At 35.5% G+C, this 20,793-nt stretch overlaps 1 protein-coding gene across 10 annotated transcripts in view; it reads right to left on the bottom strand.

Annotated features, from left to right (window-relative positions):
• Lrrc7 (leucine rich repeat containing 7) overlaps positions 1 to 20,793 on the bottom strand; it is a 505,524-nt gene that overhangs the window by 341,068 nt on the left and 143,663 nt on the right. For 2 of the 10 annotated variants that reach the window (XM_085835364.1, XM_029475019.2), the window contains one exon: positions 11,571 to 11,646. The exons of 7 other annotated variants lie outside the window; for them this stretch is intronic. In XM_085835364.1, coding sequence (XP_085691490.1) covers position 11,571 — 1 coding nt within the window. In that variant the 5' untranslated portion in view covers positions 11,572 to 11,646. Of the gene's footprint in view, positions 1 to 11,561; positions 11,647 to 20,793 lie in introns of all 10 variants that reach the window. One more of the 10 variants, XM_085835365.1, reaches the window with a different exon arrangement.

The raw sequence follows: 20,793 nt of genomic DNA, 5'->3' as shown, positions 1-20,793 counted from the left end.
ATTAAGAGGGTATTTTGAAAATCAGGTAATCATCCAGACACAAAAACTCTCTTGACTAGAATTAAACTTAGACATTTCTACAGCAAATGGTTATAAGCAGATGCAAGTATGCTCAGAATAATTACCCACTAGGGAACTGCAAATCCAAGCCACAGTGGGATGGTGACAAATCTCAGAGTAGGTAGAGGACACCCACATTTTGCGTGGATTTCAGAACTTCTGTGAAGAATCCCCAGACAGAGGGAGAGTAGAGACCTAGAGAGTGAGGGTGGAAAACATTACTAAGACACAAAGGAAACTTTGGAGAGCAGAACAGAAGAAAGGAGAGTTTAGAAACCTCAGTCCTCAAGAGTGTTCTTTTTTTATTGTGACTGTATGAAGAAAATGTTTGGAAAAGGCTTTTCAGTAGCACCATTTTATGAGCAGCAAGAGGAAGAAAGAGAGCAAGTGCTTGATCTAATGAGAGAATAGAGAGGAAATATAGGGGAAGAGATGAGAGAAGAGAGGTGATGGGGAGAAGAGGTGGGAGAGGAGAGAGAAATGCAAACACAGGAAATAGACACAGGAGAGATAAAGACAGAGGAGATAGATGATAGATGATAGACAGATAGATAGATAGATAGATAGATAGATAGATAGATAGATAGACAGACAGTCAGACAGATGATACATAGATAAAACAAAGCCATAATTGCAGTGGCAGCAGGGGCTTGGTACATTAAACTACTTCTTCTTCTTCTTCTTCTTCTTCTTCTTCTTCTTCTTCTTCTTCTTCTTCTTCTTCTTCTTCTTCTTCTTCCTCCTCCTCCTCCTCCTCCTCCTCTTCCTTCTCTTCCTCCTCTTCCTCCCTTTCCTCCTCTTCCTTCTCTTCTTCCTCTTCCTCTTCCTTCTCTTCTTCCTCTTCCTCTTCCTCCTCTTCCTCCTCTTCCTCCTCTTCTTCCTCTTCCTCCTCCTCTTCTTCCTCTTCCTCCTCTTCTTCCTCTTCTTCCTCTTCTTCCTCTTCCTCCTCCTCTTCCTCCTCTTCCTCTTCCTCCTTTTCCTCTTCCTCTTCCTCCTTTTCCTCTTCCTCCTCCTCCTCCTCCTCCTCCTCCTCCTCCTCCTCCTCCTCTTCTTCTTCTTCTTCTTCTTCTTCTTCTTCTTCTTCTTCTTCTTCTTCTTCTTCTTCTTCTTCTTCTTCTTCTTCTTCTTCTGTTTTTTTCTTCACACTCAACCAGAACAGTGTCAAAAAGTCACCTCTCATTCAGAACGCTCTTTAGGTAAAGGTCTCTCCAGAGCATTCTCTGGGAATCCCTAGCAAGTATTTGTGGACTTTATTCTAGAATTGTCCTGAAGAATACCCCTAGACACACTGGCAATTCTTTAGGTCAGAATGGTAGAATACAAACCTGTTATTTGTCATAGATTATATTGAACCACAAAGAAACAAGTAAGGCTCTCACAGCTATCTGAAGAACAAACAAATCTAGAACCAGGACATGGACCCACATGAAGAATTTCACAGAGACAAGCCTAGTTTCCATGACTTTGCCAATAACACACAAAGACAGGCTAGGATCTATGCCCACACAAAGGATTTCAGGGAAGCCTGAGCTCTGTGTTCAGGCAAGGAGCTTTATACAAACTGCCTCTCATTCATGTTTCTCTTGTTTACTTTTGTGATCTCTTTATTTAATATTTAATTTCAAATTAGTAAAATTCTTTTCACACCTGGCTCTCTTAAAAGGTATAAAGGCGTACTCAGGATACACAGGTTGCTTGGACTTTTAAGTGTCTACTGCAGTCTTCTAAGGGTTGGGGTTGGTTTAGGGTGATTGATTGGATTTCTTTAGCTGTTTTTAAAAAAAATCTTGAATTTAGGCAAGACCCTCAACATCTCCCCTTTATCTTTATTATTCTCCAATTATCATTTGCTATTCCCCCCCCCTTTTTTCCTCAAATACCTCACTTAGCTTATTTCTTTTCCACTTGTAGCTTTTATAATTACTATTTCAGTTTTCTACCTTTGCTCTTTTCCTGCTGTAGTTGAAGGGGTTTGGTTTAAGTTAATTATTACTGAATTTTCATGTTGGGCATGTCTACTGGTTGTAGTGACCTCTGTGGATGACATTATCTGGGACAGTGCTCAAGGTCCAGAGTGATATCCTGAGAATACAGGTCTGAGTGTTTAGCAATTGAGCTATGCCTGAAATCCAGAAGAGAGAAAGGTCATTTCAACATAGTCCCACGTGAAAACTGCAAATATTTCCACTAAAATAATTCAGGTAATTCAATTAAAATATCCAATCTCAAGCCTGTGTGTATCCCAAACTTCACCTGTGTGGATTCCAACACAGACAGAAGAAACAGAACTTCCTGAAAATGACTGACTTCATAGCAGAGGATTCCAATTCAAAGGAATTAGTGATGTTTCATACAAACAATTAAAAGAATGAGTAAGTGAATGTTCAAAGAAATTGAAGAGAAAAAACTGAAACAAAATACACACGTCTGAATGTGATAGGGAAGAAAATCTAGAATACGAAAGGGCAATTCAACAAAGAAAAATATTGAAAAAATATACATAACATTTTGGAAATGAAAAGCCCAAGTGAAATAGAAAGTTTCACCAACAGACTAGATGAAGTAAAAGGCAGAACTTCAGGGTTTAGAAACTAGGTGGATGATGTTGAATATTAAAACACCATTGATGATAGACAAGAAAATGAATAGAACATGTGTAAGATCTGTAGGATACCATTAAAAGACCAAATTTATGAATCATGAGCATAGAAGGTCAACCTGAAAACATTAAATTATTTAATAAAATAATAGAAAATTACTCAAAATATAGGACAAGAGACTGCTCTCTCAATGAAGCTATTCCATATTAAATTATAGTGTAAACTCCAAGTCTATAGAAATAAAGCATATTTAAAGCTTAAAGAAGCACCAAGTCATACATGAAAGCATCATAAAAACATTAGATTACTCCATAGAAACTCTAAAAGCCAGGAGCTCTCGCAAAGATGTATTTCAAGTTTTCAAAAGCATTATTATCAACCTGGATTTTTATACTCAGCAAAGTTAACCTTCATAAATGGAAAAAGACAAACTTCCAGTGATGAGTACAAGATGAAGGAATTCATGACCACTAAGCCAGAGATATAAAGGTTATAAAGGAATCTTACACATAGAAAGTAAAGTTCAACATATTCAGGAGGCAAAAAAAAAAAAAAAAAGGAAAAAGACAGTTAATAGGACAAACTAGCAACCTACAGACTGGGAAAAAACAACTCAATTAAAAATGGGGCACAGAGTTAAACAGAGAATTCACAACAGAGGGATTTCAAATGGCTGAGAAGCACTTAAAGAGGTGTTCAAAGTCCTTAGTCATCTGGGAAATGCAAACCAAAATGACCCTGAGATTCTACCTTACACCAATCAGAAGGGCTAAGATCAAATATTCAGGTGATCACATCTGTTAGGAAGGATGTGGGGAAAGAGGAACACTGAGCAGCTGACTGAGACAGGTACAAATACTTAAACCCAACCATTAGACTGAAGTCAGGGACCTCTGTGGTTGAATTAGGGAAAGGGTAGAATGTCTGGAGCTGTAACAGGACAAGCTAATAACTAGCACGTGATCTTAATAAGAATGTCTGCTTTGGATTAATCTACGACAAATTTGCTCTTATAGACAAGACCTAAAAATTTTATTTTAGAAAAGATTTCTGCTATTAAAATGCTTTTCCTGTTATATTATTAAACATATATGACAATCACTAGCTATTACCCAACCATTTTGAGCAAATTTCTGCAGATCTACAAAGATGTACTGTCTTATAGTAATGCTATATAGACAAACAGATGGCTTCTTAAGTATTAATGATGATCCTGTAATAATCCCTAAAATTATATCTGTAATTATTAAGCACTTTTAAAGTGGGACTGCTATTAGTTCCTTTTCTGATAGTCAAAACTTCAATGAGAACACTGGCAGTCTCCCAAGTGTCACCAGTTAATTGCTCTTAGATGGTAACCAGACTTTCTCCTACTCAGAGCACATTCCAAGAGGTTGTAAAACAATTAACCAAAGGTCATAAAAAGGGAACTAAAGATTTATTATAGGTGCTAGGACAGGAGATAAAATATTGACTGGTTTTATCTATACAAAATTTCACTAATAACTTAGTTATATTTTTTGACTTTCAATGAACCTGTGGAGCTGTGACAGGTGATGGATATTTAGCCAGATAATTACTCATAATGGATATGCACGTAAACATTTTCTGTTGTAAACTTCTATTTCAATTTATGATTTGATTTTGGGTGTGAACTTGTGATGAACTTTTTAGCATGTGATTATGTATTCTGACAGATGTATAAGTACTGAGGACAAAGACATGAGAAGAATTTTTCTCTTGCCCCTGCTTAGGATCTTCCTGGTTTTCCCTTTTTTCTTAGCTTTCATAGGAAACTTCTTACAACTTAGTAATAAACACTATAATCACTTTTTAAAGTGTCTCTTTTTCTTCCTGTGATTTCAGAATAGCCATGCAGTTCCTGCTGAGATAGAACAAAAGCCACATTACTTAATCCTCAGTTGTTAGGTTACAGGCCTAATCCAGCAGCCTTTTACCCTCAGAAAGAAAAAGTTTTTAGGAATTATAGAAGTTAACATCAGCACTTCAGTACAGTTAGAGAGCTAGAGTGCCTGGAGAATCTCAGACTTTAAAGCCACACTAGAGTCTTACTCTGTGCATCTGCCACTACCTTCTCCGGTCTGGGAGGCTCTGCACTGGAAGAAGCTGAGGAGAAGGGAGATCCCATAGGAAGATCAGCAGTCTCAACTAACCCAGACCTCCTAAGATCTCTGGGTCACTGAGCCACCAACCAGTCAGCATACAGGAGCTGCTCCGAGGCCCTCTGATACATATATAGCAGAGGACTGCCTGATCTGGCCTCAGCGGGAGAAGATTGCCTAACCTTCAAGAGACTTGAGGCCCCAGGTAGTGGGGGTGGGGGCCAGGCAGGGGTGGGGAACATCCTCTTGGATACTATGGGGGGCTGGAGGGAGGGGGAATGGGATGAGGAACTGTGGGAGGAGGGACCTGAAGTGGGGCAATGGCTGGACTCTACAACTATAAAAGTAATAATAATAATAAAGTTGTCTGCAAGAATGCACTTTGTTGGCAAAGCCTTCGGATGAACGAATGAGATAAAACTAGGAAGCAAACAGGGGTAGAAATGTTACGATCTGACAAATATTTCTCAAACCTAAATTTAAAAAGATAAAGAGTATTACTTTATATTGATTGGTCTCACCATCCATTATGGTAATAGTAAATTTCTAAGTACGTAAGCATTTGATATTAGTACACTCAATTGTGAAAACCATCATTTAACTAAAAGTTACTTATAGATTCAATAATCCTCACCTCATTCTTACAGAATAGGAAAAAAACTATTCTAAATAGCTATACAGAATAATGAAAGACTCGACATGGACAAAACAATCCTGAGCAAAAAGAACAGTGCTGGAGAGTTGACCATCAAGGTCTTTATATTACAGAGTCATAGTAATAAAAACAACATGGTACCAAGCACAACCAATTTCATAAAACAAACATTGATGTGTATAAAATCATAAGTTGACCATTATATAATAATAGTGGATGACTTCAACAACCCACTTTTACAAATAAACATGTGGACAAAATGTCAGCAATGAAACACCCGGGTTTACTGTGATTATAGTCAAATGGATTTAACAGGCATTCCACTAACACTGCAGAATACACATTCTCCTCAGCAGCTCAATGATCTTTCTCTAAAATATAAACCACATCTTAGGACACAGCACAGTCCTTACCTATGCATGACAATTGAAATGTTTCTTTTATTCTATCCGACCTCTGTGGAGTAAAACTAAAAATCAACAGTAAGAAAATGTAAACAACACAAACTCCAAGAGATGGAACAACTTGACCACGTGAGTGATGGATGTGACATGAAAGAAACCAGCAGTTTAAAACTTCCTACAATTGTATGAAAATGATACTAAAACATACTGGACTCTGTCCAGCACAATGAAAAGTAGCTCTAAGGAGAAGTTTAAATCTACAAATGCTTGCATTAAAACATCAGAGAAATATCAAATAATTTACTGAGGCACTATAAGACCTTAGGAAAGTAAAAACAAGCTGATCACCATTCAATAGGTAAAAAGCACTACAAAACACCAGGAAGGCACCAATAAATGGAAGTGAATAGATTCAATGAAGTCAAGACTCAGTTCTTCTAAAAGACAAAAGAGATTGGCAAACTGTTGGTCAAACTAGCCACTGTGAAGGACACTCAAATTAATAAAATGAGAGAGAAAAGGGAAATGTCACAACAGGCATAAAGGAAATTCCAATGATGTTTAGCTATACTTTGAAAGCCTAAATACCAATAAACAAAAATTTTGAAAAACATAGATAATTTTCTAGATAAATCTTACCTAAAAGTAGTCCAAGAGAGTATAAGTAACTTAAGATTGAGAAGACAAAAGTAAAATGTTGATGCTGTTGAATTCTACTGACCTTTAAATAAGAAATAGCAAAATGTTTCTCAAACTATTCCATGGCCAAAAAGGGAAGGCATGTTATCAGACTCGGTTTTGAAGTTAGTATTAGCTTGATATCAAAGCAGATAAGAACACAACAAAAAATAATAAACCAAGGTCTCTAATGAACACTGATGTAAAAATTCTTAAAGACGCATGCAAATCCAATTCCACTATGTATTTGTGAAACAAACAAAATCAAAATAGAACCCATTCACTATAACAGAGAAGGCCTTATTCTATGAATTAAAGAGTAATTCAAAACATAAATCAATATATCAAAGTCTATATTATTAGACTTATGCACAGAAATCACATGATCATTTCAATAGATGCAGGGAAGTCTATAGTAAAATTCAACCCTCATTTATGATAAATAACAGAAAGAAATTAGGAACAGAAGGAATGTACCTTAACATAAAATTTATGTTTGACAAATAGCTAATATTTCACTATTTAAATAAGGAAAACCTCAAGGTGTTATCATTAAAATCAGGAATGAAATAATAGTGTTTATTTTCTCCACCCTTCTTCAAAACAATGCTTTAAGTCTTCACTATAAAAGTGAGCTAAGGAAAAAGAAATGGAAGTGTATAAATAGGAAATTTAAAGGATAAAATTACACTTGATGCACATAATATGATACTGGGCATGAAGTGGTAAAACCAGTAAAAGTTAGTACTGACAAACACCTCACAAAGTTATCAGAAACAAATTAACATAAAAATTAGAAGTTTTTCTATATAACAATAAGGAACACACTGAGAAATGAATAGAAATAACAATATTATTCACATAGCTTCAAAAACACCTAGAAATAAACCTAACCAAGAGCATGAAAGACCTTTACGGTTTTAAAGCACAGAAGAAAAAAACATAAGAAGACACCAGAAGATGGAAAGATCTCTCATGGTTTTGGATTTGTAGAATTAATATAGTAAATTATGTAGCTATACTACCAATTTTTTCTACAGATTCCACACAATCCCCATCAAAATTCCAAGGATATTCTTCACAGAAAAAAAAAATTCTAAAATTCCTAGGTAAGCTTAAAAGACACCATGTAGCCAAAGCCATCTTCAGTAAAAAGAGCCCTGTTCCAGGCATCCTGGTATCTTATTTGACTACAGAGCCAAGGGAGCAAAGAGCAGGGTGGCAATGTCATAAAACAGATTTAGAGACCAAGGAATAAATCCACTCTCCCAAAAGAGACATTAATGATGGTGTGGGGGAAGAGAGACGTCTAAACATAGACGAGTGGAATTCTCTCTCCATCTCTCACCCTGTATAAAAGTTAATTTAAAATATACAAAAGTTAATCTAAGGTGTCACCTGAAACTCTGAAACTGTTAGAGGAAAACATAGGAAAATCACCCAAGATCTAGACATAGTCAAGGATTTCCTGCAAAAGATTCTATAGTAGGGAAATGGTGACAATAAATGACCAATGAGAGCACATGGAATTAAAAAGCTTCTTCATTTCAAAGGGAACAATCAAATGAAGAGAAGCTTAGAAAGTGGGAGAAAGTCATTGCTGACCATCTGACAGACGATTAACATCTAGCATATGTAGCAAAAACAACCAAATACTCCAAACCTACACAATCCAGACATAAATGGGACAATGAAATGGACAGATAGACAGCTCTCAGAGGATGAAGTTCAAATGGCCAGTAACACATAAAAGATATTAAATAACTTTATCCAGAAAAATACAGATTAAAAAAACACATTGAAGTTCATTACAATTCCATCTCATAACAGCTAAAATGGCTAAGAGAAGTTTACACCAATGCTGGTGAGAAAGGAGGGGAATGGCAACTCTCATACAATATTGATGGAAATGTACACTAGTTTGTCCACTCTAGAAATCAGAATGTAGGTTTCTAAAAATTTCAAAAATAGAACTTCCATATGACTCAGCTTGACCACCACTGTGTATACATGCATCTTTTTATACTATCCTTGTATACATTCAAGGATTCTACATCAACATAACATAAGACATTCACATATCACTGCCATTATAGCTAAGTTATAAAATCAACATATTTACCCATCAATAGACATATAAAATACTCATATATGTATTTAGCAGACAATAAGATTTCCTTAACTAATATATATTGAATTGAATTAGCTGTTCAAATTACGGAAAGTTTTAGAATATTTAAAATATGCTACTCAACAAATAAGATGTGAACTTAAAACTGAACTCTCCCATGGTGAATCTGAAAAATCTCCCATTGGTCTCTACAGAAAGAAGCCAAAGCGCAAATGTGCCATATTGGATTCATTGACTTCTCTCTCTCTCTCTCTCTCTCTCTCTCTCTCTCTCTCTCTCTCTCTCTCTCTGCTGATTGGCTTAGTTACCCATCTCAGTTATTGACTAAATTGCAAGGCATGAACTTTTTCTACCAGTCACCCTACCCAAGACCTTTTAGAAGCTTTGAACACCAATGACTTCTATGCTACTTCCTTGGTTTCAGTTTACTCTTATTTTATGGTTCAATTCCTTCAAACAGAATCTGTATCTTTCAAAACAAAACTGAATCTTGTGCCTCAAAACTGACCTGGGTAATGGTCATCTTTCACTTTGTAACACAAATTTTGTCTGGTTAAGTTCTTGTGTCTTCAAACACAATCTCTATCTAGGTAATTCAGCCCATAGGCCTGATTCCAGGCTGTTATTCTCAGCTTACAGAGTTTAGAGGAAGGAGACTTCATCTTGTTAAACACAGTTGCCACAGTAACAGCCTCCATTGGAAGTAAGCTGCCCCCTTCCCTATTTTAAATGTTTCAGGTCACAGCTTATCCATCCAAAGTTATTGTGGAATGTGCATGTACCATCCCCACTAATATTAATTCTTTGAGAATTTCATAGTCTATTCATATCTTAACCTTCTTCCCCAAACTCTTCTAGAGTTACCATTCTTTCCATTCCTACCAAACTTTCTCTCTTCTCTCTCTGTTTTTTTTTTTTTTATGTTTTTTCTTTGTTTGTTTTAAAAAGTCAAGTTTGTGCTGTCCATGCTTCCTTGATATGTGGCCTTGCACTGACTGAAGTAGGCTGAGCATGGTCAACGTACCAGAGGTCACAACCTTAAAGACAACTGACTTTCCCTCTCTTAGCAGCTGTCAATTGCCAAGGCCTTCAGCTAAAGGGTGGGACTTCACACTCACTTTCACTCTCCATGCTGGGAATTGTTTGAACTGATCCTGAGAAGATTATTAAGAGCCAGAGGCTATGGATGACTATAAGGAAATACTGTTTTCTCTGATACAGCATATCAGGCACACATATGAACACATGCAGCTGTGTCTTCCCTTCTCTGTCACCGCCTCTTTAGTTTGGGCTCCTACCATTTACACCTAGTTTCAAGTGTCAACTTCCTGGTTGCAAACCCCATATCCCCAACAGTTTGTTCACATCTGCCACCTACTATTATCCCTTTATTTAAAGAGCAATTCTGATTTAGTTTCCTTCATGCCCTCTAAAAATCATGGTCTTCTTTAATTATTTCTTGATATGCACACACAAGTATTTACAAGCACACTTTCACCACTCCCCCCTTAAATATGAAGGTTGCTTAGGTAAACTGTATAAAGAGACTGCATTTTAAAGGTATTCCTCCACATCTCTTCAAACTGTAAGAGATATTACTTTATATCAACCCATTATAAAAATCTCTACATGTGTAAGCAAATGCCTTAAAGACAAATAGTTTACATTATAAATTTTTATCTCTACTTAGTTATTGCTAAGTATGTTTCTTCTCAAATTGTGTCAACTAAACTCTGTAAACATTTGGTAAATTTTATGTATGAATTATTTATCATCTGTAAGTTTTCATTCATAAAATTTTCACAAGATATTGAAAGGGAAGATACTTCTCTTGGGTTGTATAATTCTTTAGGAATCTGTATTGCTAAGCAACTGAAATACATGTTACATATTTATTATAGTTTCTACCACAGAACTGTCTTGTACTACAGGATTATAACAAACAATTATGCCCAATCTAAAAATTTCAATTATGAACACCATAATTCTTAAATACTTTTGTTGGTAAATGTGTTATATTGATATTAATATTAAAAATTACTTAATAACTTACTGCACTTATTTTGAAGACTGAAGAACTTATGGTACTAATTTTTACCTTGAAATGATAATGTATTTATGTGTAATATATGTGTGAAATATTAAGACATATAGTTTATAATTGCAAATCTACTTGTCATAAAATATTTAATGTATGTACTTCTTATAATCCTTTGGCCTGAACATTTGATTGCATTATACTCTTCAAGATAAATTTGAGAAGAACCAACTTTGGCTGTTTTAACATGATGTCAACAGGTTTTCAGAAAATTCTCTTGCTATCCATTCAATCTTATGTAACTTTTTCTCTCTGTGGCAGCTCCCCATTAATCTATTCATCCCCACACTGCATGGTTTTGTCATTGAATCTCTCTTGCAAAATATCAGGCTGTGCTGGCAAGTGCACTCTTACTGCACTCTGCCTGGGTTTTATTTCACAATACCTCGATGCTTTGAAATGCAACCTTCAAAAGTGAAAGCATGACTACAAAATAATTTTCTCAAATGGTTTATGATAGGGATTAATACATTTGTGCCATGGTTGAATATGTCACCAGAAATTGGGGGATTCATTTACTCTTTATGACTGAGTGAGTGTGGAATTGGGAATATAAAAGTTAGGCCTGGGGGAAGACACAGTACTTAATCTCAAATTTATGTTAAAAAATAATTTCATTGTTACTGACAGAAAATGAGTTTCCAGAAACCCATGATGGCTTTTATTTTTCCTAATTATTTTATGTGGTGTAGTAGAGCTTTGCGCAAACATTACTAAGCATCACTTTAAAGCTGTAAGAATATTTGGTCACCATAGAGTCAAATCCCCAGAACATGACTGAACCCTGTACACTTAGGCATAGGAAGTATTACAATATCTACTTGCTAGTCACTCCTGTCTCTGAAGACTTCTAGGCTGTGGGCACTTTGACTTGCATTCTTTTCATGTAGCGGGCTCCTTAAAAAAAAAAAAAGAAAATTTAAACAATTTTAATTAAATGTACTTATAAATTAATAAATGCATCTAAATGAACACAGTAAGCAAGAACAGAATGTTCAGAGATGTTCCTAGCTGTCAGCTGCTACACTTCCTATCAGTTTCAGTCCCAAAACAACACTCAAACATTTGAGCAATGGCTGTGAAAATTCAATGTGTGACAGAACCTTCACTTTCCAAGTGACACAGTATTCCTGTGAGAAGACTGTGCATACCATAATACTCCCCTTGCTGCTTTAATGTTGTGCTAACAGAATGGCAAACACAAAGTGCTCCTTCCTTTATTTGAAAAATTAGAAAAACATAATTTCTTGGGAACTATCATATAGTTTATTTCTTACAGATCAGAGTAACTTCCAATAATTCCATTTGGATGACTTTTTTTGTTCTCACTACTATAAAAACAGAATCAGTAATTTCTGTTGATCTTAAAACAAAATGGTCTGCTTTGAAGTGGTCAGTTCCCATGCAGAAGTGACCATGGCTGATGTCTTCAATGTATCATTCATAAACAAAAAACCAACCAAACAAAATGAAGCCTAACATGTTCCTATGTATTGTAATAATTAAATTATTGGAGAGTAGTTTCTATGGGTGAATAAAGTTATTTTGACTTCTGCATGTATTCTATCCATGGCTGATGTGGGAAATATTAAAAAGTACTTTAAAAGTATTTATTTGAATATTCTATATAAAATCTTTCCATCCATAGCTTATATAAGAAAATCTCTAGGAAATTATTAGATTATCCAGAGTTTTACACACACACACACACACACACACACACACACACACACACACACACACACACCACTAACTATACTTGGCACATTCTACTCCAAGTATAGTTAGATAGAGCTAAAGAATTTAATGGAGTTCAAAATGCTTCTATTGCTACTTTCACTTAGTGTGTATTCCAAATAAATATTTAAGATGTGGGATAAAGAGATGGAGGAAATGTTCAAGATGTGCTTAATTATGCCAACTATATATGGAAGAAGTTATGTACTAAGGTCTTGTCTCCAGGGACAACTCTAAAGGATGTTTTGGAAAATTCAAAACATAGTGACAGAGTATAAATAGCAATTAAAATGATGAAGATTATGTTCATTTAATTGATGCAATTATTTATTTGTTTTAAATGCTCAGTCTTAGATGGAATAATGCTTAGCAAATGATGTGTTTATGTTCAAGTAATTTGCTGATTACACATGCATTGTTAAAGTGAAATACAATGTATCTGTTAGAACTAAACATAAACAACAATAGCAACAAAAGATGAGAAAGAAATTAGAGTTGTTGTGGTTTAACATCTTTATAGACTTGTTATTTTGTCAGAGGAAAAAGATTCAGATTCCCTGTCATGACATACAAATACTGATTCAGCTGCAGGTTTTCTTTACACAGAAATGGAGACATGGCCTTTATTCTCTCATCCAATTCTTCATTTTGCTTAAGCTCTCTTGCTCTTCAGATATCTGCAGTCCAGTTTTTATAATTCACCTCAAAGTTCAGGTCATTGGCTTTCTCTCTTTGGTCTCTTTTGGTTCTCAGCTTCATGTTACATGGGTCCTTTAAGCTTCAAACTTTCCATGCCTCCTATTATCAGATTTACACTTTGAGACCTCAAACAGCTGCTTTCTCTAGACTGTTCTCCATGATATAACCTCAGAGTTCTACTTAAGACCATGCATTGTAGACTGTAAACACTTCATATATTGGTTAAATATTTATTTAAGGTTGAAGAATTTCTGTTTTCATGAGAACTTCTTAAGAGATATTAGGCCTGAGAAAGCTTCTCAATATGTTTGCCCTCTAAAAGGAGAGCAGAGACTCAGAGCAGTTTTGTGTGTTTATGGGCCATTTTCTACTGGCGATAGGGAAGGTTGCTACTGCTGTTTGAATATAGACTGCTTTTCAAAAGCTATGCGTTAATGCATTTACAAGGATATATTGTTTGAAAACATTTCAAAAGGTTCCTTGCTTTGAGCTAAAATTCCTTTTGTGGCAGTGCTAGCTTTCGACTTCCTAGTTAATATTCTATATATCAAACCATTTCCCTGGATATGGTGGCTGTATGTAGAGCATGCTGGTGAAGAAGCATACACCCTGCAGTGTTTGGATACAGTCCTCTGGAGGTCCCTTCCAGTCAACACTTGCCCATAGTTTGAACTGTCTCTCTGTGTCTCTTTCATTTTTAACATGAAAGCACATGTTAAAAATCCTCTGGGCACAAGTTCCTACTTAGCACATGACTTCCCAGGGGAAAAGCCTTGTTTGGTTACACTTTTAATTAGAGTGTCGGTTCTGACTACAGTATTTAACATGTGTCACTGCGGGATTTAGTGTGAGTCTAGTGAAATAGGACAGACCTAGATGCCAAGCCCTATAACATTCCATTTATCAATGCTATATACTTAAATATGATTCTTCATTGCATATATTGAAACTATCATTAAAATCATCCTTTGAAATACATAAGGTAGAGATGGTCTTCCTGACAATTGCAAGCCAAAGATTGAAGACGCAAATGATGTTTAAATGAAAAGTCCTGAGAACTTGAAATCTCAATCATGCTCTCAAACAAGTATTGATTTGTCTGAAAGCTTTAAGTTAGTGTCACGCTCAATGCTTTCTTGGGGTTTCTGTGACATGTTTACTAATCATCATTGATTATTTAATGCCAATAATATCCTAGGAGCTGATGGAGTACGAACACTGCACAGCAAAGAAATTCAATGAGCATTTTACCCAGCAAGTGTTATGGCAAAGGGCATTTTAAGGGTGAATTACAGGTGCAAAAGAAACTTGAAAGATCCATTGTCTGCTCATCATTTTAGGCAAATTTTGCCTTGTACAGACTCAATATAGCTGACTCCTGTGAGGCTATGCCAGTGCCTGGCAAATACAGAAGTGGATGCTCACAGTCATCTATTGGATGGAACACACGGACCCCAATGGAGGAGCTAGAGAAAGTAACCAAGGAACTGAAGGGGTATGCAACCCTATAGGTGAAACAGCAATATGAACTAACCAGTACCGCCTGAGCTCATGTCTCTAGCTGCATATGTAGCAGAAGATGGCCTAATTGGCCATCATTGGGAGGAGAGGCCCTTGATCTTGCAAAAGTTATATGCCCCAATACAGGGGAATACCAGGGCCAGGAAGTGGGAGTAGGTGGGTTGGACAGCAGGGTGGTGTGAGGGTATAAGGGACTTTTGGGATAGCATTTGGATTGTAAATGAAGAAAATATCTAATAAAAAAATTGAAAAATGAAAACTTAAAAAAAAAAGAAAAAAAGAAAAAGAAAAAAACAACAACTACATTTTAAAGGTCAAAAGTATTTTCATAAAACTCATTATAACTGATACAACACAGTTGTAAGATCCAGAGTGGGTAATTCCCCAAAGAGTGTGAAATAAAGTATTTTAACATTGAACTTGCAAAATCTGGGCAGAGCAAACCAATGTGGTAAAGGATCTGTATATAGAGATGGAAAACAGAATTCACAATATGAGACTAGGGTCTTCTGGGCCTAGTTTATGGTACAATACTAGCACACTCCACAGAAGGCTCTGATGAGGGATAGAGATAAAGACATTTAAATTTGAAATACAGTTTGACAGAATACAACCTTTGTACTATATAATCCCAGAGGAGGGGCACTGACCACATGCCATGAGGCATGGAGGCCTTTTGATTGACAAGTCAGTCATGGTTTGAATGCTCTTAGACCAAGATATTTGAAGAAATTGTTTTAGTCATCGCTAGACTACTTGGATTTTGGTAGTTAAAACCATAGAGACACAGGGTGGTAGGGAAACAAACAGACTAGAGCTATAACCTAAAATGGACAGGAAATATCTTGGTCTAAGTGTCAGGAGGGACAAGAAGGTGTTTTATTTAGACTTCACCCCAAGTGGGTTCAAATGGTTCTTTTCAAGTTAGTTTCCCCAGAAGAAAATATTGACTGAGACCAATTTTGATGAATAAATAGTTCATTTTGGTGAGACTCTCAAATATAAGAGTAAAACACAAATATAAGAGTAAAAATCAAAATAAGCAAGGGAAAGAAGCAGGCAATGGGAGGATGATATATTCTACTTGGGAAGCTGTTATGCTTGGTTATGTTCCAAGGAGACTCTAAGAGACACTGTGAATGTCTTTGGTCCAGGTACACGGTGGGAGGCAGTCCTCAACAGGCATAAAATATATATTTTTCCTATTGTTAACAATTCCTTTTAAAAGTCTCTTACTAGAATTCACATGGTTGGTTGTTTCTTTCCTTTGGAGACATTTTCCCCTCAAAATTGTTCATGTTGTATTTGAACCTTTTCGTTCAATGCTTCTAATTTTGCTATCAGATTGAATGTAACATGTTTGAGAACTGACCTGTTTTGTCTGATAACATCTCTGACAAAGAGGGAAGCTGTCATTTGTCAAATCAATGCATGGACAAGATTCCCAGAGAGGAGGTAGTGAGATCCTCTGCAATGGGTGGAAAGATAACGCACTGTTCTTGGTGACAGGATTCCAGTTCATGAGGATCTGATATGAAATGCTATACCTTCCATCCTACTGTGATAATGGTCCCATGCCCATTTTCTATTTCCTGCTTCAGAAAGCTCAATTATTTCCTATTTCCTACAGCATTAAATTGAAACTTCTCTGCCTGAATTTCAAATCCTTCCATAATCTGGGCAGTTAGATTATTCTAACTTGCATCTTTATGAAAAATTACTGAACAAACAAATTATAGGACAAATGAAATGCTGGCAAAATCTGTATAATATAGTGACTTGCAGGTTGCTTATTATTAACAATTAGTTTAATAGTAGGAAACAGCATGATCTAGACTCTCAAATACAAATATGAAAAGTCTGTGTGAGGGTAAATGGGGTTTCTTGAACAACAGGAGTTGCTCTGAACACTAGAAACTGTTGCAGTGTATTTCAGAAGACAAAAGCCAGAGGCATGCAAAGTGCCACAGACAGGGCACAGCTGGACCCGAAGACACCACACAGATATAGAAGCAAAATGGAACCACTAAGGATGAAGACAGGAGCAAAAAACAGGACAATGCAATAGTGTTCATGTTGCTCAGAGTACAGGGATGATTTCATTTCAGGAACCTCATTGTAACTTCAAGATAGAGTCATTAGCTTGATCATATACCTTGGGAAAAGCAAAATAATAATAATAATAATAATAATAATAATAATAATAATAATAATAATTTAATATTAGGCCATGCAACAAAATAGCAGACAAAGAAGATCTTAACCTGAGTCCTGAATGGCAGAATCGCCCAAGAATTTCGTGAGAATGTGATCATTCTTGAGAGGTGACAGGATAGAGTGTGCAGCACCTATTGACTGATGTATCTGATGTCTGAGATGTTAAGTAGCTCTGTAAGGAGAGTGCTGGCATAAAGTGCTGCACAAAACTTTGGATCTGCACCTTAGTACTATATAAACCAAGTGTTGTGGCTATTCCTTTTAGGTCTAACACCTGTATATTGGAGGGAGGAGGATCAGAAGTTCAAAGTCATCCTCAACAGTATAGTGAGTTGAAGGTCAGCCTGAACTATATGAGACCCTTTTCCAAAAGAAATCATTTAATACATTTGTTTATGCTATCCTCCTCCACCTGGTGGATTGTACTTGTCCTCATGACGTCTTCTAGGCAAGTATTCCACTCCAGCTTATGAAACATAAGCCAGTGGAAACCCGAAGAACCTGCTGTTATCCATTTTTGCTTTTTCTATTGATGACAAGCATTAGCCAATGATTATGGAACAAAGATAATGTGGATCTGAACTTGGGGCCATTGTTAGTGAGTCATGGTCTTGTAAAATAAACTTTTGTGTGACAGCAAGGTGTTAGAACTGGGTCTAACTTTACCCAGTAGTAAAGTTGTATAAGGACTATAAAAAATGACATCCAGATTCTGGAAAATTTGCAAATTAACAAATAAAATCATGAAAAAAATAGACTCTATTAATAACTTGTGGTATTAGTGTAAGGAAATATAAAAATGCCATTAAATGTGTTAATAACATTCAAAAAGTTTGACCTATTCGAACATGAGGACACATAATTCCAATGAAGTGAGAACTAAATTACTCTGTTATGATTTTAATTGGGATATATAGGAGAATTATATTCTGAGGATTAGTAATGGTTCATAATGTTTAAGAGAACTTGGGCTTTCTATACCTACAGATATATAACTGATTAGATATGGGAGTTATTTCAGTCCTTGGGAGGTTTGTTTATTACACTAGGACTTAGAATGCACAATAAATCAATAAAAGTAAGTATATTAAATCTATGAATATGAAAGAAATACTTTAAAATGGAACAAATCTATAAATAAGCCTTCAAGTAATTATTTAACCTTGACAGATTTATAAACACAATATTTTTAAGTTCAATTTTAAGAAAATACTTTAAAAACTAGGTTTAATTTAAAAAAAATTAACCTTTTATAAAATAAAAATTTCCATTAGCTTGAGTTTTTCCCCTAGGCTCAAAAACCATTCTAGAACATGAGAAATTCAGAGCAAAGGTCATGGTGACATAATGATATATTTTACATTTTATGGATGAGTAAATGAAGATTCATGCTGCCAGAACCAAACTCAAGGAAAAAATAATCAATTTTGTAATTCTATAATTCACTAATGGGCTTTTAAATGCCTCCTAAAATATACTATTTCTCTTTGGGCTTTAAAAGTCAATCTATGTTACTTGCAAAGTTTTACTGACAAGAGGGGTAGACTACGGCTGTGGTGGTATGAATGGGAATGGAGCAATAAGCTCATATATTTGAATGCTTGGTACTCAGCAAAGCTGTTTAGGAGAGATTAAGGGGTATGGCCTTATTGGGGTGGGTATGTCTTTGAAGGGGAGCTTTCTCTTACTTTTGGATAAGGATGTAAGCTCTCAGCTACTGCTCCAGTGATATATCTGCCTGACTGCTGCCATGCTCCCTACCATGATGGTCATGAACTCTAACCTTCTGGAACTGTAAACCCCAATAAAGTCTTTATTCTATAAGTTGCCTAGGTCATGATGTCTTCACAACAATAACAAAGTAACTCAAACAATAGCAGTGATTCAAGAAGTCAGGAGGCTGAGTCAGGAGAAGCACTGGTTCAAAGCATCCAAACCACATAGTAAAACTGTCTCTAAAATACCGAAATGTCTTCTAAATAATCAAGTCTAGTTTTTAAATATTAGGGAGGCTCATAAGACTTTAGGAGAGAAGAAAGGTTGAACAACTAAGAAACTTTCAAAACCTATCAGGTCCCATCACCAAGATTAGGTAAACAATAAACAATTATTAGTAGAGGAGACTCTTAGGTGCATCTGCCTACAACTTGTGCAGGGAGCTCCAGAAATCTAGCTATCGTGACTCATCACCCATGGAGGAGTGATACATACCCTCTTGTATGTATCTCATTCATGTTCTACAATAAGCTCATAGGGTCATCAAGTTAGATTTGGGTGGGGTTATTTCTGTGATCTTTATGGTTCCTTGACCAGAGTAAATTTCCTCATGTCCCCCAAGATAAAGTCATATAACTCAGATCTTGCTAGAGTAGAAGAAAATTAGTCATTGGTTAATGTCTCATTTGAAAGCTCTTTCCTTCCCAATTTGATATATTTTTCTTTAAGAAGAGATATTGCAAATATAAAATGGTAATTTGGAAACCTTTACACATGCAGTAAGTGCTCAGTAATTAAGTAAATAAATTTATACCATGTAAGCATTTATTTTATTATTTTATTGTCTTTTCCTCTCATCCTTAGGAAAGAACTTAAAATATAACTAAATATAAATATAAATAAACTAGCATTTCATAAAGAAAATATAAAAGTAAAAAGGAAAGGAGAATAAATTACTGTATTTAAGACTAGAAGGCTTGTTCGACTAAATAAAGAGTAAAAATTTGGGATAGTCAGTGAGGGAACAGTAAAAAAAAAAATCTCTGTTTTAAGGAAGCACATCAATTAAAGAAAACAAAGGTGTTTGACCTGTTTATTTAGGCATCTTGTAACTTAGAGAATGTCTAAATAAGATCATTGACCAAGTTTTTTGCAAGAAAGGAACCAAAAACATTAAGTAATAAGGAATGTGACCAAGATGAACCTATGATTATCACTTATTCACCTTTATGCCTCATCTATAGATAATCTATCTAATAATAATCTTTACTTGCTTATCATATATCAAAATATCACCTATTTATACATATCAATTACATATCATCATCTATTCATGTATCAGTGTATCATCTATGTATCTATGTTTCTATGTATCAATTGATTTATCTATCTACATACCTAGAACGTATAACTTGGTATTGATGGTATTTTGAAATTTTTTTTGTCACCTAAAGGGTGACCATCTTTATTTACATGTAAAATATACATATGAATATGTATTTGCAGAATTTTGTCTATTTGAAATAATGATTATATACTCCATTGCAAGATTCTTATAAATAAAATATTTCAATTAGTCTTAGAGTAGACAGGTGGACATTTGGCTAATGTTAAGTTAAAGAAATCTTAATGCTTTTTCCGCATCTAACTAGATGACCATGTGGTTTTTGTCTTTGAGTTTGTTTATATACTGGATTACGTTGATGGATTTCCGTAAATTGAACCATCCCTGCATCCCTGGGATGAAACCTACTTGGTCAGGATGGATGATTGTTTTGATATGTTCTTGGATTCGGTTAGCAAGAACTTTATTGAGGATTTTTGCATCAATATTCATAAGGGATATTGGTCTGAAGTTTTCTATCTTTGTTGGGTCTTTTTGTGGTTTAGGTATCAGAGTATTGTGGCTTCATAGAATGAGTTGGGTAGAGTACCTTCTGTTTCTATTTTGTGGAATAGTTTGTGAAGAACTGGGATTAGATCTTCTTTGAAGGTCTAATAGAACTCTGCACTAAACCCATCTGGTCCTGGGCTTTTTTTTGGTTGGGAGACTATTAATGACTGCTTCTATTTCTTTGGGGGATATAGGGCTGTTTAGATCATTAACCTGATCTTGATTCAACTTTGGTACCTGGTATCTGTCTAGGAACTTCT

Source organism: Mus caroli, unplaced genomic scaffold, assembly GCF_978045245.1.
Source record: "Mus caroli unplaced genomic scaffold, Mus_caroli_1 scaffold_3, whole genome shotgun sequence".
In the NCBI taxonomy this organism is placed as follows: Eukaryota; Metazoa; Chordata; class Mammalia; order Rodentia; family Muridae; genus Mus; species Mus caroli.
The sequence above is the reverse complement of the archived record's forward strand: the minus strand, read 5'-3'. Positions and strand labels throughout refer to the sequence as shown.